Below are 25,526 nucleotides of genomic sequence, written 5' to 3' on the forward strand. Positions count from 1 at the left end.
AACTCCTTGTAGTGATCACCCCCGAACAAAGATTTACATTAGCAACATCATCTCTTGTCATTTATGTTTTTTTCATGCTTTTGAAAATAAACGTTTTTATGACTCATGGTTTTAACTTTTAAGAGATTAAGTGAAGTTATGTTCACGAAAAAGATGCATATAGTCCTCGTCGTTGTCATGAATCCATATCCCAACTTCGTGGTTGGCCTTTCTTGCATAAAATTTCCTTTTAACTTTCTCTAGCAAAGTGCTTTGCCTTTATTTTTATATACAAGACTTTATTATAAATAACTTGTAGTTAGCTTGAGTTTAAAAAAATCAACCGCCCTATTTGTATATTTTTTTCAAAAGAAGTGATATCATCATTTTTAAGAGTATCTTATTCATTATTTATTAAAGTAACTAACTGGTTCTCAAATATCTTATTATTTTCCCTTTTCCCTGACGTCCATGATATTCCCCTTTCTTAAACCAGATCTAACTATTTAGTATCCTATGAAGAAAAAAAAATCCGTATCTGGCACAATACGGACATGAACCGCTAATGGAGATGAGTTTTTTTTTTTTTTATTTATACAAAGAAACCACCCTCAAGATCAGAGACCTAGGGCCCGTTTGTTTGTCACGGAAAGTAGGGCCTTTCCGTGAAAACACATCAATGGGTGTGCTTTTCCGCAAGCCCCACCGTGATCAAACAAACTGTGAACTCTTTTTCTTCGAGGAAAAGGATCCCAAAATACACGGGACCCCCCACTTTCAGCCTAAAGGGTTTCCGTGGGGGTGGCCTGATTTCGTTTCTGCGAAAAAGAAAGAGCGGGGTGCTCATGACAGGCAAACAAACCCTAGTAGTGCCGGCTCTGCCTGCTGTACTTACTATCGCTGTCCTAACAGCCTAAAACTCCTTGGGCTCAGTGGCGTAGCTAGGATTCATATGTGTGTGAGGGGCAAACAAAAGTGTAGCAAAAAAAAAATGGTGTGATAGTCGGGGGCAGCGGCCCCAATAATTTTTTTGAGATAAAATAAAAAAATAGCTACAATTATTAATAAAAATCTATTTCATATGGACAAATCAAACTATTTGCTGCTGTCAGGGCTGGGATAAAAAAATGGATAAAAATCTATTTCATATGAAATCAGGGCTGGGATAGGACTGGGCTTTTAAAAAAAAAAATTATTTTTTTACTGTTTCGGGAGGCAGTCCTATCCCATTTGAAGGCAACAGGCGTCCGTTTAAGTGGCCTCCGATGCCTCAGGAAACGATGGGGATGCATGAATGGCCGTCCTCCCTTCTTCGGTCTTCTTTCTGCTTCCTTTCCACCCTACTTCACCCTTCTCTTCGTCCCACAAAAACTTCCCCTCAATCTTCCCCGCAAGGGGTACCCCACGAAGAATCTTCAGAACCCATGTTGGTGGTTCCGATGGCAGCAATGACGTCGACACCAGGAAGCAAGTCGACCTCTCCGTCCTCCGTTTCACCCTCGGTCTGCTCCATTCTCCTCCTCTTCTTCCTATCATTCTTAGTTCAGATTGGTTTGATTGAACCACTCATTGGGTAAAGGCTTCTTGGTGCAGGAATTCCCTGGTTCGATGAGTCCTACTTGCCCAGATGGATAGGCTTTGCTTCTGCTTTCCTCCTTTTGCTGAATCATTTCCTGAGCTCCAATTCCGTCACTCCGGCCCAACTTGTAAGCGGGACTTCTTCGTGATTGGTGTTCGATAATGTGGTCGATTTTTTTTTCTCGCATTGACCGATGGTGGTGTTGGTTTTGTTTTGAAATTGGTGAATGTGGGAAGAGGTCAGAAGCTTTGGGGATCCTTTTGGCGTCGTTCTCAACCAGCCTGCCTTATCTTGGGAAGTTTCTTACGGTATGTTGGTGGTTGGTGGGTTTTCATGCTTCTCCTTCGTTTCGTTCGTTTGATATTGAAAATGAGTTGCTCCAAGTTCCTGAAATTTCATTCTTTTTCTTGTTGGTTTTGCCTATTGGATTATCTATTCAGTGGTAGGATTTTGTGTGCAAAGCATGAGGTGTTTAGAAGTTAATATTGTGAAGTAAAAAGAGGAAATGTTAGCTCCAAGGGGTTTGACTTAGTGGGAAGGGGCCTTGGCTGCTAGGCAGGTGGCCAGGTTCCATTCTCATTATAAAAGGGCAAGGGTATTGTTTCGGACCCCCCCCCATGTTTTTCACATTTTTGCTCTGATGTATATACCTCTTTGGCACTCTAGAGTGCCCCACAAGGCCTTACGGCCTAAGCACCCCGTGTATTCAGACCCTCTCTTCTTCTCTTGATGTACTTTGCTTTCAAGTATCTATAAAGAAGCTTTTTGCATCTCTCTCTCTTGTGCTTGTGCATACGCGTACTCTTGCTTCCGCTCGTGCGCGTGTGTTGTGCGTTGCTTTTGCGCTTAAAAAAGGCCTGCCTTTGGTGTGTGATTGCCCGAAGCTACGTCACGGGGGCCTTCGCTTCCCAGCTGACAAGTTGGTACCAGAGCCTTGTCGACGTTGGGAGTGACAATGGCGCCGAAGAAGATTGCCATGACTCCTTCAAGCAGTGTGGTTCCTGCTGAAGAGGACTTCATGGCTGATGATCGGGTGTCAGCCATCTCGCGCGATGTGGCGGAGCTGACTGGGTCAGTGACCAAAATGAAGAAGTTGGTTAATGGAACTTGTGTTGCTTTTAGAGATCTCAATGCAGAGATCAAGACAGCAGTAGAGGGAGTGGAAGACTCGGTGGAAAGTCTTGCCACTAAACTTAACTACTCGGTGGAGGACTTTTCTACCAGATTTAATGATTTGTTGGGTCGGTTCAACATCATGGCTGCTGAATTGGATGATGTTCGACGAAAGAATGAACAGTTAGAGCGGCAGTTGAGAACTGCCCCGGCTGGCGGTGTTGCGACATATGTGGAGAGACCACGTTACAGGCTACCTGAGCCCGCAAAGTATAAAGGCACGCGGGACTCAAAGGATCTCGAGAATTTTATTTACGAGATGGACCAATTTCTAGAAGCAGCGAGGATAGAAGAGGACGCAGATAGAATGCGCACCGCAACAATGTATTTTGCGGATGAAGCGACCCTTTGGTGGAGACGTCGCTTAGGTGATGTTCGACGGGGATTGGTTGCTATAACCTCATGGGAAGACCTCCAGAAGGAAATGCGAGACTACTTTTTACCTAAAAATCAAGAGAAAATGGCCCGCAAAAGGTTATTGGCATTGAAATAGACAGGGTTAGTACATGACTATGTCAAGGCATTTTCTTCGATAATGTTGGAAGTGGAGAGAATGGATGATGAGGATCGGTTGTTTTACTTTGGCAACGGGTTGCAAGAATGGGCAAACCAAGAACTTATCCGGCATGACCCCACAACACTAGCTGAGGCGCTTGCGGTTGCAGAGAAACTTGCCGAGCTAGATAGGAATGACCTTGCATTTCAAGGCAGACAGCAGGGAAATGAGCGCAACAGCCAAAGGGACAATCGAAGAAATGACCAAGGACAAAATGCTGGTCGGGGAAACCAACAGAATCATGGCCGTCAAGATGGCCAAAATAATAATCAGAATTGGAATAACTTTCAAGGTGGTAATTATCGTCGTCGCGACTGTCGCATCTGCCATGGGGATCATTGGCAGGATACATGTCCCAATAGAAACCGCGGTCAAGGGAATGGAGATAACCGCGCACCCCGAGTTGCGAATGCTGTTCAGGGTGAGGAAGAGGATCACCTTGCAGAAGCGCCAACAGTTGGCGCAATGCAGATGATGAATGCAGTAAAGGTCGCAACCAGTGTGGAACCGATGGTATGCAAAGAATTGATGTATTTGAAACTTTTGCTCAACGAAAGACTTACCAAGGCATTGGTAGACACGGGTGCCATGCACAATTTCATCTCACGTGAAGAAGCAGAACGATTGGGGATACAATGAGAACAAAAAGAAAGCCGCATGAAAGCGGTTAATTCAGAGGCTAAAGCCATCTATGGCGTTGCTCGGGATGTACCAGTGCGGATCCACAACTGGTCAGGAAGGATCGCGCTATCAGTCGCACCCATGGATGATTTTAAAGTCATTCTCGGGATGAAATTCTTGAGAAGCAACAAGGCAGTGCCGATGCCCCACCTCAACGTTGTCAACTTTGAGAGTGAGAGTCAGCCCTGCATGGTTACTGCGATGACAGAAAAGCCTTGTGAGCGTTTGGTGTCTGCGCTCCAGTTGAAGAGAGGCATGAAAAGTGGTGACGAGACTTTTCTTGTCACAATCCGTGCTACAGATGAGGTAGAAAAAGTCGCGGATGTCCCAGAGGCCTTAGCGCCAGTATTAAAGGAGTTCGGTGATGTTATGCCCGTCGAGATGCCGAAGAAGCTACCTCCGAGGCGCGAGGTAGATCATTAGATTGAATTAATACCGGGTGCACGACCACCCGCAATGGCTCCTTATCGCATGCCAATTCCTGAGCTGCAGGAATTACACAGACAATTGGATGATATGCTCGAAGCAGGAATCATCCAACCATCCAAAGCTCCTTTTGGAGCGCCCGTGCTCTTTCAAGCAAAGCACGATGGGTGGAAGCGGTTGTGCGTCGACTATAGGGCACTGAACAAAATGACGGTGAAGAACAAGTATCCGCTTCCTTTGATCGCAGACTTGTTTGATCAACTTGGAAAGGTGAAGGTCTTTTCTAAGTTGGATTTGAGATCGGGCTACTGGCAAGTGAGAGTTACACAAGGGGATGAGGCAAAGACTACTTGTGTAACGCGATATGGGGCGTTCGAATTCCTTGTCATGCCCTTTGGCTTGACGAACGCGCCCGCTACCTTTTCGACCCTAATGAATAAGATCTTCTACCCGCACCTCGACAAGTTTGTCGTCGTCTATTTGGATGACATAGTGGTGTATAGCGACTCGATGCATGTTCATCACCTTCAGATTGTGTTTCAGACTTTGAAGGACCACGAATTGTATGTCAAGCGAGAGAAGTGCCTATTCGGTCAAAAGGAAGTCCATTTTCTGGGGCATATTGTTGGAGGAGGCACTCTCAAAATGGACCACAAGAAGATTGAAGCTATTCAAGCATGGGAGCCACCCTCTAAGGTTCCTGAGTTGCGCTCTTTCTTGGGCCTTGCAAATTATTACCGACGCTTCATCAAGGGATACTCGCAGATTGCGGCTGCGCTCACAGATCTGTTGAAGAAAGATAGACCATGGCTATGGTCTGATGCATGCCAGAAGGCTTTTGATGGGTTAAAACATGCCTTGACAGAGGAGCCAATGCTGAAGTTGCCTGACTGTCGGCAACCCTTTGAAGTGCAGACCGATGCGTCTGACTTTGCTATTGGTGGGGTGTTGCTCCAAGAAGGACATCCCATCGCATTTGAAAGCAGGAAGCTGAACGACGCTGAACGTCGATACATAGTGCACGAGCGCGAGATGTTGGCGGTCGTGCATTGTCTCCGCACATGGAGACACTATCTATTGGGATCACAATTCGTTTTGCGCACTGACAATGTTGCGACAAGCTACTTCCAAACTCAGAAGAAGCTGAGTCCATGGCAAGCACGTTGGCAGGATTTCTTGGCAGAATTCGATATGGTCCTCGAGTACAAGCCAGGCAGGACCAATGTTGTGCTCGACGCCTTGAGTCGAAAGGCGGAACTTGCAGCTTTGCTCGCTTGGGAGGGCAGTGTGAGCCAACCGACGAGCGATCTTCTTGAACAAGTGCGAGAAGCTTCGAAAAGTGACCCAATGGCTCAACAATTGATTGTATTGGTAAAGGAAGGAAAGACGCGGAGATTCTGGCTAGAGGATGGTTTGCTCCGCGCTGCGGGCGATCGTCTATATATTCCGCGACAAGATACCTTGAGGAGGCGCTTGATGCACGAGTGCCATGATACTACTTGGGCGGGTCACCCAGGACAACAGAGGACCTTGGCATTGTTGGAACGTGCATTTTACTGGCCGCAGATGCGCGATGACGTAGATGCCTATGTGCGGACTTGCTTGATTTGCCAACAAGACAAGCCCATCAATCAGAGACCCGGTGGACTACTTGAGCCCCTACCTGTGCCGAGTCGCCCGTGGGAGTGCATAACCATGGACTTCATTGTAAGCTTGCCGAAAGCACAAGGTTGCAGTTCGATTTATGTGGTTGTGGATAGGTTCTCGAAGTATGCTATCTTCGTGCCTGCCCCGGCCACCTGCTCAGCCGTTGATACTGCAAAGTTATTCGTGCGAAACATAATTAAGCATTGGGGAATTCCAGAGAGCATCGTCAGTGATCGTGATGCACGCTTTACTGGCAAGTTTTGGCGAGAAGTGTTTCGCTTAATAGGGACGAACTTGCATTTCAGCACAAGTTTCCACCCCCAAACCGACGGACAGACAGAGAGAATAAACGGCATGCTGGAGGAATACCTGCGGTACTTTGTCAGTGCCAACCAAAGGGATTGGGTTGATTTACTTGATGCGGCTCAATTCTGCTACAACCTTCAAAAGAGCGAGTCATCCGGCCATAGTCCATTTGAAGTCGCAACTGGACAACAACCGCAGACTCCGCACTCCCTTGCTGCGCGAGGACGTGGAAAAGCACTTTATGCATACCAGTTTGTCAGGAACTGGCAAGATCAGACAGAGTTGGCGAAGGCATATCTAAACAAGGCAACCAAGCGCATGAAGAAATCGGCAGATGAGAAGCGTCGCCCAGCAGAATTTCGAGTTGGAGACAAAGTGTTGGCCAAGTTCTTTCCTGACCGCACAGCTATCTTTCGGGGCCACCACCGAGGCCTTATTCGCAAGTATGATGGCCCCTTCACCATTATCAAACGTGTGGAAAACTTGGCGTACCGGTTGGACTTGCCAGCAAACTTTCAAGTGCACCCGGTATTCCATATATGCAACCTGAAGCCATTCCACGAAGATGAAGGAGATCCTCAACGGAGCATGCCTCAACGTGCTCCGATTCCGCAGCGAGCTCCTTCAACAGTTAGTGTACCAGGCAGAGATCCAGATATCATCCTCAACCATTCCAACAACTATCTAGGGGAAGTAAAAAAGTACTTAGTGCAGTGGAAAGGATTGCCAGAATATGAAGCCACCTGGGAGAAAGCCAGCAGCATGTTTCAGCATCGACAGCTTGTAGAAGGCTACCATGAACAATTGGCGTCGAGGATGGCGCCAACTTAGGCGGGGGAGCGTGTTCCGGACCGCCATGTTTTTCACCTTTTTGCTCTGATGTATATACCTCTTTGGCACTCTAGAGTGCCCCACAAGGCCTTACGGCCTAAGTACCCCGTGTATTCGGACCCTCTCTTCCCCTCTTGATGTACTTTGCTTTCAAGTATCTATAAAGAAGCTTTTTGCATCTCTCTCTCTCTCTTGTGCTTGTGCATACGCGTACTCTTGCTTCCGCTCGTGCGCGTGTGTTGTGCGTTGCTTGTGCGCTTAAAAAGGCCTGCCTTCGGTGTGTGATTGCCCGAAGCTACGTCACGGGAGCCTTCGCTTCCCAGCCCGTGACAGGTATTATGCTCCTTGTGAAATAAAAAAAAGAAGAGTACACAAGACAACAAGCCAATACACATGCCATCATGGACAATACAAAGAGCCACTAAGGCACAAGAGAGCGTGAGAAGAGAGAACAACACACATAAAGAATAAAGATTTTATTGATAAAATGCTCACCCGATGCAGGACAAATAATGGGTTGAGGACCCATTTTAAATACACATGAGAGAGCGAAAGAGAGACTACACTAGCTGAGACGGTTTAACTAGTCGGTAGGCACTCCTAACAGCTAGTTCAACTGCCATAAAAAAAAGAAAAGAAATAAAAAACAAAAATATATTATATATAATATACATATATACATTGTATGTATATACTTATATATATGTATACATGTATATAAAAATACATATCTTAACACTCCCCTTCAAACTTATGATGTGATCACCAACAATTTGCTAATGAGAAAAAGAAAGCGCAGTAGCAACAATGCTTTGTTGAAGAAATCCACAAGTTGGAACTCTGAAGACACGTGAAAAGCTCAATAGTCCCTTTCAAGTACTCTTCACGAACATAGTGACAATCCATCTCTATATGTTTTGTACGCTCGTGAAATGTATGGTTGCTCGTTATATATATTGCACTTTTATTATCACAACACAAGTTTGATGGTTTTGAAATGTTCACTCCCATGTCTTTGAGAAGAGCTTTGAACCAAACAATCTCAACAATAGTTGTTGATATGGCTCTCTATTCGGCCTTTGTGGAAGACAAAAATACTTTTTGTTGCTTTTTGCATTACCATGAAATGAGGGAATCATCTAAGAATACACAAAACCCAGTAGTTGAGTGACAATTATTAGGGTTTCCTCTCCAATCTACATCAATATATGAAATTAAATTTAAAGAAGAAGAAGAAGATAAGAGAATCCTTTTTGTAATAGTATTCTTTATGTATCTGAGGATCCTCAATACAACACTCATATAGACAATAGTTGGTGCATGCGAAAATTGACTAGCATTATGAACTGCATGAGCAATATCCGGTTGAGTTATGGATAAATAGGTTAGAGAGACAATCAATTGTTGGTATGAAATTGAATCTTCTAGTAAAATTCTGTCTTTAGCTCTCATCTTTGCATTGATAACTTCAGGTGTGTCTACTCTTTTATCATCCGTGATTCCTGAACTTACAATAGTGTCTATTGCATATTTTATTTGAGATAGGATATATCTCCTAGGAGGGTAAGCAACTTCAATACCTAAAAAATAACTTAGAAAACCGAGGTTAGACATTTCAAAGTTTTATTTAAGAATAATTTTGATTTGTTCTATTCCTTTTCTGTCACTGTCAGTGATGATCATATCATCAACATATAATAACAAAATAACAATTTCTGAACATATAGATCTTACAAAAAGCGCAATGTCAGTATAATATGATTTAAATCCAAGATTCAATATAACTTTACTAAACCTATTATACAAAGCCTTTGAGGCTTGCTTAAGCTCATACAAGGCTTTACGAAGACAAAGAACCTTACCCTTCTTGACATTAAGACCTGAAGGAGGATCTATGTAAACCTCTTCATTTAAATCCCTATTTAAGAAAACATTCTTGGCATCTAATTGATATATGAGCTAATTCTTAATAGCGGCAATCACAATGAGAGTCCTAACAATAGTCATATGGGTCAATGGAATAAATGTTTCCTCATAATCTATACCGTATTCTTGAGAATATCCTTGGAAATTAGCCTAGCTATATATATTTCTAATGATTTATCACTTCTAGTTTTAGCTTTAAACACCCACCTACATCTTATAGTCTTTTTGTCTTTAGATAAAGATTGGATTTTCTAGGTCTTAGCTTTGTGGAAGGCTTCTAACTCTACATTCATAGCTTTTACCCATTCTTTTATGTCCTTGGCTTCACTATATGTTGATGGTTCATAATATGAGTGAATAAATACAAGGCATGCTCTATAGTTAGGTAAGAAGGACTTATAGGAGACAAACTTACTAGATGGTTTAGAGATGCACTTGGACTTCCTAAGACTAAGTTCGTCTACTTCTTGGGGTTGGCTATATTTTTCTAGGGCACATGGAGGATTCTCATCATTGTGTCGAGAGTAATGTTGAATTTCATTATTAGGTTCATTATCATCATATTCGTGAACAAGTCCAATATCAATACCATCATTCTCAACATTATTACCATTATCTAAATTTTCACGGTCATTGCCACAAGAATCAATAATTTTGTCATCATTTTTAGGCAACAAATCAAACAAGAAGGCATACTTTAGATTGTCCTTAGATTCCTTAGTTTCAAGCCCTTTTTCATTTTCAAGAAATATAACATTTCTTGAAACATAAAGTTTGTCATTTTTTACATCATAGCACCTATAACCTTTTTGGTTCTCGGCATACCGAATAAATGCACATTCTATTATCTTTGGGGGAGAGTTTGTCGTATTTTTCAATAAGAACCAAACACTTGCATTCAAACACCCTCAATCTTTTTAAATCTAGGCTAATTTAAGCAAATTTTCAATTGGAGAGATATTTTTTCAAAGTAAATAAAGGTATTCTATTTATCAAATACGCCATGGTAAGGGAGACTTTGACCAAAAAAGTTTTGGTAGCATCCTTTAAAACAAGTAGGATTCTAGTAATCTCAATGATATGGCGGTGTTTTCTTTCAGTAATTCTATTTTGTTGAGGTATTCTAGGGCAGAATTTTTGATATAGAATCCCATGGTTTTTTAAATAATTTTGAAAATCATCAAATAAAAATTCTCCCCCTAAGTCCGAACCTAAATTGGAATGAAGGACTTTGATATTGGTTTTGAAATAGATCATGAAAATCTTTAAAACATGATAAAACTTCAGATTTGAATCTAAGAAAGTAAATCCAAGTATACATACTATATGTTAAGTTGTATGTATATATATGTATTTATATTGATGTAATAGGTAATACCCATTAGGGGTATTTTTGTCTTTCCCTCATTATAATAGGCTGTGCTCATTAGGGGCACAACAATATTTTTCCTTTTTATCATAATGCTCTTTAGCTTAAAGCTAAGGGCATTATAGGGATTACTCTATAGAGTTATTGGGACCTTCCCCAACCCTCCCCAATGACTATTTCTAGCTGTTGGGGATGGTCCCAAGGCCCTATGAGTAGTGTGTGGTGTATATATAGGGGTGTAACCCCTCTTGTTTTGTAATTTTGTTTCAAGCACTCATTGGAATGCAATCCTATATTTTTATGCTCTTTTGCCCATTTGTGGCTTTGTGATTATATGCTTATATTTGACTCATAAGTGGTCCTCGTTGATTCACACCTATTGTGTTTGTGAGGCCGATAAGAGGCATGCTATTGTTCTTTTTGTATTTCATCACATGGTATCAGAGCTAGAAGTGAAGGAGCATTCATTCAAGAGTACGCGAAGGAGGAACGAGTGATCGTGAACTTCATTGCCTCAAAAAGCTCTTCATCAACACTCTCTCATATTCTCTATCTATCTCTTTTCTCTACCTCTTATCTTTTTTTCTCTTCTCTTGGTGTACAACAACAAACAACAAACAACAAACAACAAACAACAACAACTACGTCTTCATCCCAAAATAATTGGGGTCAGCGATATGAACCAACAAAGAAAATCATTCTGGGTCTTCCACATGAATCCTTCTCCTCCAATCATTTCTATCCAATGCCATGTCCTCGGTGAGGTTCAAAGCATTCATATCCTTTCCTATCACCTCCATCCATGTCTTCCTAGGCCTACCCCGACCTCTTTTAACTAATATATTTTCCCATTTCTCCATCCTTCTAACTGGAGCATCATTAGGCCTTCTCCGAATATGTCCAAACCACTGTAAACGATTCTCTCTCATCTTATTTTCAATAGGTGCAACGCCTACCTTCTTACATATCTCCTCGTTCCGAATCTTATCTTTTATTGTATTTTCACACATCCATCTCAGCATACGCATCTCAGCTACACTCATTTTTTGAATATGATGTCTCTTGGCAGCCCAACATTCCGTACCATATAGTAAAGCGGGCCTAATAGTCGTCCTATAAAACTTTTCCTTCAACCGCAATGGCATTCTACGATCGCACAACACTCCAGTTGCACTCTTCCATTTCATCCACCCAACCTTTATCCTATGATTTACATCTCCATCAATTTCTCCATACTTTTGAATGATAGATCCCAAATATTTGAAACAATCATCCACCGGTATTTCTTGCTCACCAAGCTTCACTACACTCCCATCACTACTTCGTTGCTTACTAAACCGACATTCCATGTATTCTGTCTTACTCTTACTCAACTTAAAACCTCTTGCTTCCATTGTCTGTCTCCATAATTCTAACTTAGCATTAACCCCAGCTCTAGACTCATTAATCAAAACAATATCATCAGCAAACAACATACACCGCGATACATTTTCTTGAATTGATCTCGTAAGCTCATCCATCACTATAGCAAATAGGAAAGGGCTTAAAGCAGATCCTTGAGGTAACCCAACCGTAATAGGAAAATTGGTTGTCACCCCTCCACAAGTGCGGACATTGGTTACTACTTCATATATATCTTTAATTATGCTAATGTACTTGAGAGAAACACCTTTCTTCATCATTGTACACCAGAGAACGTCCCTAGGTACTTTATCATATGCCTTCTCCAAATCAATAAAAACCATATGCAAATCTTTGTTCCTCTCTCTATTTCTCTCAATAAGTTGTCTAAGAAGATGTATAACTTCCATAGTTGATCTTTCAGGCATAAAACCGAATTGATTCTCCGATATCATAACAACCTTCCTCAACCTAGACTCAATCACCCTCTCTCAAAGTTTCATAGTATGACTCATGAGTTTTATACCACGATAGTTTATGCAATATTGTATATCACCCTTATTCTTATATAGAGGCACCAAAGTACTCTTCCTCCACTCATTAGGCATCTTATTTGTCCGCCAAATCTTGTTAAAAAAATTTGTCAACCATTCTAAACCTTTCTCTCCCAAGCATTTCCAAGCCTCGATAGGTATACCATCTGGGCCAACTGCCCTTCCTGATTTCATTTGCTTCAAAGCCTCTGCAATTTCTTTCTTTTGAATCTTGCGCATGAAGTCACGATTCATCTTATGAAAAGGAATGGAGAAGTCTCCAAGATCCTGAGCATGACTTTAATTAAATAGCTTATCAAAATAATCTTTCCATCTCTTCTTAATCTCCTCATCTTTGACTAAAACCCTTTGCGTTTCATCTTTGATACATCTAACCATACCCAGATCCCTCGGTTTCCTATCTCTCATCTTTGCAAGCCTATAAATATCCTTCTCGCCCTCTTTGGTATCCAACTTGTCATAAACCTCCTTATATACCTTATCCCTCGTGTTCCGAACTACTTTTTTAGCTTCCTTCTTTGCTATCATATACTTCTCCAAATTCTCATTATTACGACTCTTAGATTTTTATAACACTCTTTTAACCTTAATAGCTAATTTGACATCCTCGTTCCACCACGATGTATCCTTACCTAGCGGTGCACCGCCTTTAGACTCACCCAATACCTCCTTAGCCACCTTTCTCATGCCCCCCACTATCTTATTCCACATTGATTCTGAATCCTTCTCGAGACACCAATCAACTTCCTTAACTACCCGTTCTACAAACATTCCTTGTTTAGCTCCTTTCAGTGCCCACCACTTAATTCTAGGATCTATCCTATGTCTATCCCTTTTGCGGCATTGTCTAATTTTAAGATCTAAAATTAAGACTCTATGTTGTGTAGCTACACTTTTTCCCGGTATAACCTTACAATCGATGCAACAACCCCTATCTCTCTTTCTAAGTAGAAAAAAATCTATCCGACTCGTATTAACCCCACTTTTAAATGTTACTAAGTGAGACTCCCTCTTCCTAAACCAAGTGTTTGCTAAGATCATATCATAAGACAAACCAAAATCTAAAATCCTTTTTCCACTTTCGTTTCTTTCTCCTATACCATAGCCTCCATAGATACTCTCAAATCCATCCCTACTAATGCATACATGTCCATTAAGGTCACCGCCGATGAAAAGCCTTTCTCCATAAGATATCCCTTGTTCTACTCCATCTAAATCTTTCCAAAATTGACGCTTAATGGAATCATCTGAACCTACTTGAGGTGCATAAACACTAATAATATTAACAATATTTGTACCTAATACTAATTTAATAAGTAAAATCCTATCACCCTTCCTACGGACCTCAACTACATTATCTATAAACTCACGACTCATAACAATCCCTACTCCATTCCTATTCCTATTTATTCCTGTATACCAAATCTTATATCCCCAAGGTTCTATCAGTTTTGCTTTCTCACCTACCCATTTGGTCTCTTGTAGACATAAAATATCAATCTTTCTCCTACACATAACATCTACTAACTCTACCAACTTACCAGTTAAAGACCCTATGTTCCAAGTGGCTAACCTAAATTTATGGTCTTGAACTAACTTCTTTACCCCCACCCGTTCAACAAAGTGAGAGAACCCTTCCTTATTTGACACCACACCCGAGCGTCGGTGTGACGCGTCGCTTCCCGGCGACGACCTAGCAACCCTTGCCCATTTATCACTGCCTCCGGGCCTATAGAGTACAGTGGGTCGCTCAGTAGGGAACGCCCCAACGAAATTCTCATATTGGTTCATATTCATAGGGTATAGCAAAGTTTTTATGCTGGCTGTCACAGGCCTACCGCAACCCTCCTCCTTTATCCGGGCTTGGGACCAACAGTGTATAACTAAACAGCTATACATAGGCGGAGTTCCTATAGGGTTTGGGTTTGGTGATAAATAAGAAGACCCGATTAAGACCCAGATCTGAACCTGAAGGTCCGATTAATACATGGACACTGTTTTAGTTTGTGAAATTTTATACCAGACCCTGGCCCGACCCGAGTTTCGATGAAGACCCACAAATTTTCAATAAAAATGATAAAAAATATGGTTTTACCGGGTATGGTCCGAGTTTGGTTTATGTAGTTCTTATCGGGTCCGGGTATGGTTTTTCTTATAGTGGACCCGATTAGACTGGGGTCTGGACCTAATACCATACCTGAAAATCAGGTTCAAGTTTGGTTCCACCTGGGTCCAAACCAAACCCGACCCATTGACACCCCTAATAAAATGCTCACCAGAAGCATGCCAAATAATCAGTTGTGTTAAAATATATTGTTTGTATATATATACATTTCATATATACATATGTATATATGTATATTTATATATGTATTTCCCATAGATTGTAATATATGTGTTTATATGTATTTTTAATTTTCTTTTATTTGTAATAGGTACTGCTCATTAGGGACAGTTTTGTCCTTTTTTTTGTAGCCGTTGGACTAGGCCAACGGCTACTTGTGCTAGCCTTTCTCTCTTCCCTTGTGTATATATATGTGGGTTACTTCCCGCATTTTCTTTATGCTTTTCTTAAGCAATTTATAAATAAATAATATTTATTTTTGTATTTGTTAGCCCTTCAGTGGCTTGTGCTTGTAAATCACTAGTGCTCTTTGTATTTTCCCTTGATGCCCATTGTGTATTGCCTATTGTGGCTTTGTATTTGTGCACATCTTGCATTGTCTTGCGTTGTGCACATATCTTTTGTATTTCATTGCATGGTACCAGAGCCTTATGCTCTTGAGATCTTATTGTATTTGTTCTTTCTCTTCTACTCTTGTTTGTGGTTCGAAGTTTGTGGTCCGTGATTGCCAAAGAGACTATCTTTGAGCAAAGGCTATCTTGATTAGTGGTGTTTTTTACTTGCATCTAGCTTCTATTATGGTCGAGAAAGAATCTCTGATGGTGATCTCCTTCAAGCTCAATGATTCAAACTACCTTATATGGGTCGATGACATGAAAAATCACCTTAAAGGGAAGAAACTTTAGCAGTATGTCCAAAGAACTACAATTCATACTCACAAAGAAAGATGGTGACCAAATCAAGGCTCTTGACAACAATGAACGTGAATAGGCTCTTAAAGAATACCAAAACAAGATGGAAGATTGGGAAATCGAAAATGCCCAAATCTTGTCTTGGTTCATAAATAGCATGGACCTCAAGATTGCTTTCCACATAGTTAAATTAAAAAAGGTGTGTGATGCTTGAGTGTTTTTCAATGGAATGTTTGTGCAAAAGGATTTGGCTCACCAATACTTCTTCCAAGACAAAATAAATACCACAAGACAAAGAGACAAGAGTGTCAGAAATTTCTATGAGATCCTCTCTCTTATGGGATGAGTTGGCTTTGCTCGAACCAAAATGAGAAGGTTCGACTATTAAGATGAGACAAAAACAATTTGAAAAAGAGTATCTAGTATTTACTTTTCTCTTTGGGCCAAGGCTCAAATTTGGGCAAGTTAGATCCTCCATTCTTCATAGGACCATTGCTCTTACTCTTGATGAAGCCCTTGCCAAAGTATGTCAAGAAGAAACATGGCTTAACATGTTCAAGGGAAGAGGCGAAGTTTTTGCCGTGTCTAGGCCCTTCAATAATATGAGAACATATATACCTCCTTACTTTAGAAAAAATAACCATAGTGGAGGAAGAAAAATCATGTCATTTTTGTAATGCACATCAAGTCGAAGTGTCCAAAACTCAAAAAGGTGGCTACTGTTGAAGAATCTTCTAAGGAGGACGAGACAAGAAAGGTGGAGACCTTAAAGACTTGTCTATCTCTCAACTTGCGGAGGCTCTTAAGTAATTTTTCAAGTCATGTTCAACATTCACCTTCGGAGCCGTAGTGTCAACCTCTTCTCCACCTAATATATATTCTTGGTTTCTTGATTCCGGTGCCTCTTTTCATATGACTCCTAATGAGTCTCTCTTATTCGAATGCACTACTAATACATGCAAATCTTGTTTCTACTGCGGATGGTACTTCTTTGAAAATAAAAAATATTGGAACTTTAAAGAGTATTTCAAATGGATTTTATATTCCAAAAGTTAAGAGTTATTCCTAAACTTGAACTTATTTTCCGTTTCTCAACTTTTCGATCATGGGTATGATGCCTCATTCTCATCTAAAAATGTTGGGTGCATGATCGTTAGTCAGAGAAACTGATTGGGGAATACTTTAGGAGGGGAGATCTCTACTACATAGATTTTCTTCACCTATAAAGGATCTTTTTTATAATTTTGTAAAGAAAAAAAAATTGTATTATGACATAAAAAATTAGGCCATCCAAATAACTCAAAATTATTTTATTTTTCATTTTTGAAGGTGTCTTGTAATGAAAAAGAATTTATTTGTAAGGGTCGTATACTTGACAAAATGAAATCTATTCCTTTTGACTCTAGATCTTTTGTTTCTACAAAGCCCTTTGAATTAGTGCATTCAGATATATGAGGACCCACTCCTGGTATAGCGAATGAAGTTTTTTCATATTATATTGTCTTTATTGATGATTATGCTTGATATACATGGATCTACTTCCTTAGGCTTAAATCCAATGTTTTTTTCTTGTTTTAAAGAATTTCATAATTTTGTGAAAAACAAATTTAATATAAACATTATCATGTTACGTTCCGATTCGGGAGGAAAATATTTATTTGAGGAGCTAGAATTACTCATTAAAGGTCTTGTCCAAAAACTTCACAACAAAATGGTTTGGCCGAAAAAAAACATCAACATATTATTGAAACAACTAGAACTTATTTCAAAAAATGTTCCCAAATTTTTTTGGGCCAAATGTGCTCTTATTGCAATGTATCTTATAAATAGGATGCCATCAAATTCTTTGCAAAATATACCTCTTATCGAAAAACTTTTTAAAATCACTCAGGATTTAACTAGATTGAGGATTTTTGGTTATAAATGTTTTGTTCTCTTTGATAAGAATGACAAACTTTTACCAAAGCCATTGAATGTATTTTCTTGGGATATGCCGAAAATTAAAAGGGGTATAGATGTTATAACTTAAAATATGACAAACTCTATGTTCAAGAAATGCTACTTTTCTTGAAAATGAAAATGGTTTTGACCCAAGTAAAGCTTGAGGAAGAAACCAACTATTCTTTTTTATTTGATTTATTGTCTAGAAATGAAAGAGTTCATGATGAATGTGAAATTGGGCATGATAATAATGAAATTGAACATGTTGATGAAGATGTTAAGCATGTAGATAATGATAGTGATGCTTTTATTAATGATAATGCTAACGAATCTACTCATGATATTCAATGTTACACTTGAAGAACGGGTGAGAACATTCCATGTGCACTTGATAGGTATCTGCAATCACAAACCATAGAAGAACCTAGAGTTAGGAGATCCGATTGCATGGCTAAGGACATTCCCGAATGGATTGATGTGCCATGACATTAGAACTAGATGCTCTAGAAAAAGTTGAAACTTGAAAAATACAACCTTTACCTATAGGAAAAAAACTATAGGATATAGATAGATGTTTAAGGTTACAACCAATAGGAATGGATCTTTAGAAAGATACAATGCTAATGCTAGACTTGTAGCCAAGGGTTGTTCTCAAGAATACTTGAAAGATTATGCGGAAACATTTGCACCAGTAACCCACGTGACTAGTATTAGGACCTCTATTGCTCTAGCATCCATTAGAAAGTGACCAATCTACTAACTAAATGTTAAGAATGCCTTTTTAAAGATGTATAAGAAACAATAAAAAGTCTTTTTATCATCAATGGAAGCGGGGTATCGTGCTATGACAACTACAATTATGGAGATTATTTGGTTGAAAAGTCTTCTGAAGGATATGGGCGCTATCATTTTCGTATCTTTGAAGATGTGTTGCGACAACAAAAGTGTTATTTACATTGCTAGCAACCACATCTTCCATGAATGAACAAATCATATAGAGATGGGCTGTCACTATGTTTAAGAAGAGTACTTGAGAGGCACAATCTAGTTATCCTATGTTACTTTTGAATATCAACTTGCTGATTTCTTCACTAAGGCCTTGTCCTCTCTGCGTTTTATGTTTGACCTTGACAAACTTTCGGTTATCACACTGTATGTTTGAGGGGGAGTGTTAAAAAAATATCTATATATATTTATATACATGTCATATATATATATATTTCTCATAGATTGTAATATAGGTGTTTATATGTATTTTTTAATTTTTGTTTATTTGTAATAGGTACTTCCCATTAGGGGTAGTTTGGTCTTTTTTATTTTCCTTTTATTTATTGTAATAGGCACTGTCCATTCGGAGCAGTTTTGTCCCTTTTTTGTAGCAGTTAGGACTAGCCCAATGACTAGTTGTGCTAGCCTTTCTCTCTTCCCATGTGTATATATATGTGGGTTACTTCCTACATTTTCTTTATACTTTTCTTAAGCATTTTATCAATAAATATTATTTATTTTTTATGTGTTTCTTAGCCCTTTAGTGGCTTGTGCTTATGAATCACTAGTGCTCTCTGTATTTATCCTTGGTGGCCATTGTGTATTGCCTATTGTGGCTTTGTATTTGTGCACATCTTACATTGTCTTGTGTTGTGCAGATATCTTTTGTATTTCATTACATTGAGGACCCATTTAAATACACACATGAGAGAAGGGAGACTACACTTGCATTATCGTGTGTTGTGCAGATATCTTTTGTATTTCATTACATTGAGGACCCATTTAAATACACACATGAGAGAACAAAAGGGAGACTACACTAGCGGTTGGAAGTGTCTAATGGCTATTGGACTGGATGTTAGGCACTCCTAAAGGCATAAAACAAAACAAAAAGTTTATTATAAATAAATAAATAAATAAATAAATAAATAAATATATATATATATATATAAGTCATAGTCACCTGTATTGTTAAAGGTAATTTCTCGGCGAGGGTATTTCTCGGAGAGATTTTGAAAAGTTGATAAATCTCGGAAATATCTTGGCAATATATAAAAAATTAAATAAAAATTCTAAAAAATAAGTAAAAATACACAAAATAAAAAAATGAAAGAATCAGTCCCTTCTTCCCTTCCTTCCTTTTGTTCTTTTCCTCCCTCCCTTCCTTTCCTTTCCTTCTTCGACTCCCTTCTTTCCTTTCCTTTCCTTCCTTCATTCCCTTCCTTTCTTCTCTTCCTTCTCTTCCTTCTTTCCTTTCCTTCTTCCCCTCTCTTCCTTCCTTTCTTCTTTTCCTTTCCTTCCTTCCTTTCTTCTTTTCCTTTCCTTCCTTCCTTTTCTTCTTTTCCTTTCCTTCCTTCCCTTTCCGTAGAGATATTTATTGTGATAATATCACAATATTATTGCGAGAAATTTAATTTGCTGATATATTGAAAATATCGCGATATATTTTTGATATTATCGGCTACCTTGAAATAGCCAATAATATCGCAATATTTTAATATATCGGTGATATGGTGACACTGATAAAAATACATATTTTAACACCTTGCTCATGCCTATGCAAGGCTACTCCCTAGGGGCAAGGGGTGCGCCAAGGATTTACACCATCGGAAAAGCGACCTTAAGTATGGCAGTCATAGCAACGCGACTAGGTCTCTGATCCTAGGGGTGGTTTCCCTGTTCCTCATGAAAAAATGGGGAAATGTTGCATGCTAGGGATGTCCCAACAACTCTGCGTAGCACTAAACGGCTGCGTTCTTTGTTTTGGTTTCTCTGAATTGAACAAGCTTGAGAAAAATGCAATAAGAAAATGTTTAATAACAACTGCCAAAAAATTAGGATAATAGAGAGTATTAGGTGAACCATAAATGGCCATTCAGGCATTGGATTTTACCATGATGTAAAAATTTGCAGCTTTACCTTGCCTCATGTGTACATTCTGTTCCCAATGAGAATATAGCAGAGGTTTTGACAAGTTCCAAGTGGAAAACTTCCACATTATTTAGCAATTCTCCCCATCATCTTCAATTTCATGGAAACCTAATTTTTCTTGTGTTTATTCACCTCTTTTGAACATTGCTTCTCCATTTGGCTTCGTGATGCATTCTTAAAGTGCTTCTGTATGCTTTATGATGATAGATGTGTAAGGGTGGAAGCATTGTGTAACACAACATATTGTTGACAGCATCCCACTTCTGTGAATCATACTTTACCTATTACAGGCCACTAAAGAATATCTGTAGGATCTCAGTCATGTATAATTTACATGTCCTGTGTATATTGCACACATGTTTCTCTATTTTGTAATAAGCTATACATGTTTTACTATTTCATCATATCGTGTTATCTACCATTTGCTACAGACTGGTCAATTTATTTTCTTAAGAATGTTTGTGCGTGAGGGTAAATTTATAATTTTGATCCCACAAGAAACTAATACTAGAGAAACACAATGTTGGGTAAAAAAGTTCTGGTTGCACATGAGAAAGCTAATGTTTTTGGGTGGGCGTCGGCACATGCATGTGTGATATTCCTGGTTTATTTCTCCATATTTGTTTTATAAGATATTCTGGGAATTTTTTATTTGATGTTTTGGAATATTTTATTAGAAAATAAAAAGACAAAAGTTGAAACAGTGTACCTGATCATTTTATGCAATGAATTTTTCATGTCTGACTGATCCTTTTCCATACATTGTTATAATGTTGTGATCCAGGATAGTCTTTAATGCTACATGTGACAAAACAGATGTTTATTTTGGGCTTTCTCTTTGCCTGGAATTCCTCAATAATTGTTGTAACATATACAACTCCATTTGTCTGCAATCATTTTTGTATATACCAAGGAATAGTTCCTTCTGGTTTCAATCATGCTATGTATTTCTGATTTTGCATTCACCACTAATTACATATCTTCTGATCCATTAATTTCTCTCTTAATGCAAGTTTACTGGTGCATTTTCATAGTGATGATAAAAAGATATTCAGTTACTTCACTACCAAATCACGTTAAAAAGCAGATGTACTGAAACAAACTTTGGATTTATCTAGCATGGAATGGTTAAATTTCTTCATTCATCTAAAAGCACGTGATCAGGGCCTATCACAAAGGTGAATATTTGTTGCTTCATGCCAAGGTTAAAGGCTGTTGAGCTACAAAAGTTTCTCTGCTGTGTGTATTTTCTCCCTTTGGAAGAACGACCAAGTGTAATTATTAGTGATAACCCTATTAATCTTTGTGGCTTATGTCCGGACAAGGGCTAGGCACATCTTCCAGTTATTTATTTCAGATCACCTTACAATTGGCTGCTTTTTTTTAATTGTCCATTTTGAAGATAAGCCATTATTTAGGGGCTACTTGTGAATATGATTTAGGAAGTTACATGAGTTCCATATGGACTTTTGGAAAGTGATTTTTTTTTCATCGAAAAAAATCCGAATGCTGTTCAAAGTTGCTTAATAAGAAAGATGCTGCTTGGTTCATGAATAGATGGATGTTATGTGATCCTCACTTAACATCATCTTGAAGCTCTTAGTGACTGTAGTCTAGTCCTTGATTAATTGACCTACCAAATTCCAGACAGGCATGGCCAGCACCACTTCCCTTCCAACAAATTTAGTTGTTTCATGGGGTCCAAATGGCCTGTATCTACCCAAACCTGGCATCTGTACTGAAGGTGCCTAAAAGTTTGGCCTGATCGGCCCTGGTTTTTCTTTGATCCCAGCAGGACATAACTAGGATTGATTTGGGCCATCAGGCGAGTCTGGTAAAAGCCTCTACTGGGCTGAGCTCAGGCCTAACAATTCAGAGTTGGGCCAGCAAATTTGGTTAGGTTGAGCTGGGGCTCTGTCCATGAAGCATAAGGGCTATGCGAGCTTCCATTTGTATGCATAATTGAAAGTTGTGTCCGCAAACTGTACCTAAGAGAGACCTGCCATTTAAAGTTTGATTAAATGCACAATAAAATGGAAGCTAAGAAATATGATGATGGGGAAAGATCCAATTTTCTTGGATAAATAAAATGAAAAAAAATTGTGATAGGCTTGTAGTAATAGTAAAGAGTGTGTTCCACGGTGAAGCCCTTTTGAGTCTGCGAATCCCATCCTTCTCTGGCTTATAGCATTGCATAAGATTTGTTAAAGTTAATGTCTTCACAATTTCTTGACATATACCTGAATTATAAATAAATTGAAGGCTCCTCCAGAACCATATATATTTTAACTTGAAGAGTTAAGCCTTTGCTTTTACAGAGAATGGCCCAATGCCAAATAAGAATAGTCTGATCAAGCTCTGGAGGCTTCTTTCTATTGAACCTCTGAAAAAGCCGTTACTAGAGTTATTGTGATTAATGATCTACTAGCCTCTTGGAGATTATTCTTCCCAGAGCAGTTAGCATTGGGTGGAAATTGACTGCCTTTGGTTTTTCACCTTGTGCTCTTATTTTTCCTTATTTTATATGAGAAGGGATTTCCTAATTGATTCCTCAATGAACAGAGCCATTTATATTCCATAGAAAAAAAGGATAAAAGGGAAAAACAATTGGTCCATATGCATGTTATCTGATGAACATGGAAATGTTATTTTATGGCATTAAATTCTAATATAGAATTTCTTCAGGGTACACAAGTTTTGAATTGCTCAACCTTGCCAGAAGGAAACAGGCAAATTTTTGCCATGTCTGAAAATCTTTCAGAGACTCAGAGAGAGGATTTTGCTTGGGGATCATATATTCTTCTTCGGAACACCAATTCTATGTCCGTGGTACTCTTCAACATCATCTGAAATTCAATTATATCAGATAGCTTGAGAAATACAACACTTATTAACGTAATTCTCTTCCACTAGCTCATATTTGTGCAGGATTCATTGTGTGTGCGCGGTTACTGGAATGTGGCTGCTGATTTGTCAAAAGATCGTCTGATGCAGTTGTTTAAGATGAAGATTGAACAGATCGGGCTTTTGGAGTTAAAGGACACACTTTATTTTCCTCAGACAATAGGTATGGAACACTTCCAGCGACTATGGCTTTGGAAGTGACTATACCAACTAATTATCATACTCTCCATCTCCACCTTGGAACAATTTATGGATGCTTAAAACTTGTCCTATGTGTTTTTTGTAACCAGTTGTAGCTGTGCAAATGAAATAACATATGTTTTCTGACTGTCTTGATTATTTGCTTTTTGCAGATTCTGAAGTTTGGAATGCATTGTTACCCAAAGGAACCATGTCCTTTCTTGTACAGCCAATGTTGGTTTCCTCCGAGCTCAACACTGATAAAGTTGACAACAGTCAAGGTTTAATATTATTGGCATCTTGTATCAGTTATGCATTTGGAGACAAAGATAGAGCATGGATAAAAGCAATTTCAAATAAATTTAGAAATTAGTGATTGATTACATTTTCATTACATTGTCAAAAATACCAGGGTTGATGGACAAAAAAGGAAAGGGAAAATATTATGACGAGCAATATAAAAAAAAAATGTTCCTGTTGATTCCATCTTAGATGGTTGCAGTGTTCGAAGTTCAATATCATCAACAAGCAGGTGAGAGTCAGTTTTGCTCCCGTCCGCATGCTTGGAAACTTCCCGGGCCATCCGTAGGGCAAGGATGAATGTTTCTTTTGCTTAATGAAGATTTCTTTTTGGAATGCTAGGGGCCTGAATTCCAGGGACAGGCAACTCTATCTCGGAAACTGGAGGAAAGACATGAACCCGGATATTCTCGCAGTGGTTGAATCGAAAGTGGAGAGGGTTGATACTTCCCTGACCAACTCCATTTGGAGGGGCTGCCCATATGCATTTAAGCCTTCTGTGGGTGCCTCAGGAGGTATTATCGTGTGTTGGAAAAAATGATTGGGTTGGGCTTATCAAGGTGGCTGAGAGTTCTTACCAATGGGGGCTCCGCTTGTCTGTCCGGAGCAGTTAGTGCACGTCACCTTGTGTTGGGATGTTGCAAGTTTGAACCCCAAATGGCATGGTTGTATAACTGGTAGGGGTCTGCCTAACCCAACATTGAAATCAACATATTTATACTTTAAAGATAAAAAAATGCTTAAAAGAAATCATTGGTTTAATAATGAAAAACATCTCAGGATAATAATTTCGGATAAAAGATTGGAGCTCCCTGTGCGACTGAGGTTTGGCAAAACCCCTAATGTTCCATGAAAAAATCTTCACCATACTTTGTACTTACCACCAGCACCTCCACAAGGTCGAAGAGTGATGTTACTTAGCCTAGCAGACTGCCCTGACAAACCTTTCTTATGACATTCCACCTTAAGCTTAGAATCAAGTAATGCCTATCCAATCAGAGGATTGAAAGTGTTGTCCACTTTGTCAACTCAATCCTTCATGGTACCACCTTGAGCAAACTCAGAAGCTTTAATCCCTGCAACATCAAGACCAACCCCATCAGATGGTGGGCTTGCACTTCGCGCCAACCTTTAAAATGAGCTCAATCTCACCATAATCATTAATAATAAACTCTTTGTCCTCCACATCATCAACACCCATTGGCTCTCTTTGTAAATTCTGCTGATCATTCTGGACATTTACTGCTTCCCCAACATCATAAGATAAAATCTCAAAATGGTTGGAAGCAATAATAGGATTCTCTAAAGAACTTGGAGGATCCTTCTTGGAAGACTGGCCACCAACGTCAGCCTCTATAGAAGCGACCTGCAATTGTTATTCACCTATGTCAGCCTCTAATGTCGAGTCCTGAAGAATATCAAAGCGGTTCAAAGACTCTTTCACAAGGGCTTTAGGGACCCAATCTTCTGAATTTTCTTTTTTTGGCCTAGTTGTCATCCATCACCTGAGGCTTTCTTGAAAATATGGTTAGATTTACCAGGGCATTGCTCAAGTCCCATGAGATCGGGATTGACAAACCCCACAAATTTTGCGGAAGTCTCATACTCAAATTTCAAATCTCCTTGAAATAATTCACCTAAGACAATAGACGCAGAATCTAGCAAATTACAATTTACAGGTACTTCAATTAAGATTCTAGCAAAATGAAGAGTACCTTAACACTCGTGCGTTCATCGACCTCAACAAGCTTACCACCCAACCCTTCAGCTAGCATAGCAAACATTTCCTAACCCCACATAGCTGGAGGAATGCCACAA

The 25,526-nt window shown here is 39.3% G+C and overlaps 1 protein-coding gene across 1 annotated transcript; it reads left to right on the top strand.

Moving 5' to 3' along the window:
- The first annotated feature begins 1,257 nt into the window (after positions 1-1,257).
- On the top strand, positions 1,258-23,799 carry LOC149817644 (protein COFACTOR ASSEMBLY OF COMPLEX C SUBUNIT B CCB2, chloroplastic-like). The gene is made up of 6 exons (XM_089985717.1): positions 1,258-1,481; positions 1,573-1,685; positions 1,795-1,866; positions 23,010-23,153; positions 23,238-23,391; positions 23,582-23,799. Exons 1-6 carry the CDS (start codon positions 1,274-1,276, stop codon positions 23,779-23,781), a joined length of 891 nt encoding a protein of 296 aa, XP_089841843.1. The 5' UTR covers positions 1,258-1,273; the 3' UTR covers positions 23,782-23,799.
- The last annotated feature ends 1,727 nt before the right edge of the window (positions 23,800-25,526 follow it).

The sequence above is a fragment of the Nuphar pumila genome, chromosome 13, assembly GCF_984573655.1.
Source record: "Nuphar pumila chromosome 13, dmNupPumi1.hap1.1, whole genome shotgun sequence".
NCBI classification, from domain to species: Eukaryota; Viridiplantae; Streptophyta; class Magnoliopsida; order Nymphaeales; family Nymphaeaceae; genus Nuphar; species Nuphar pumila.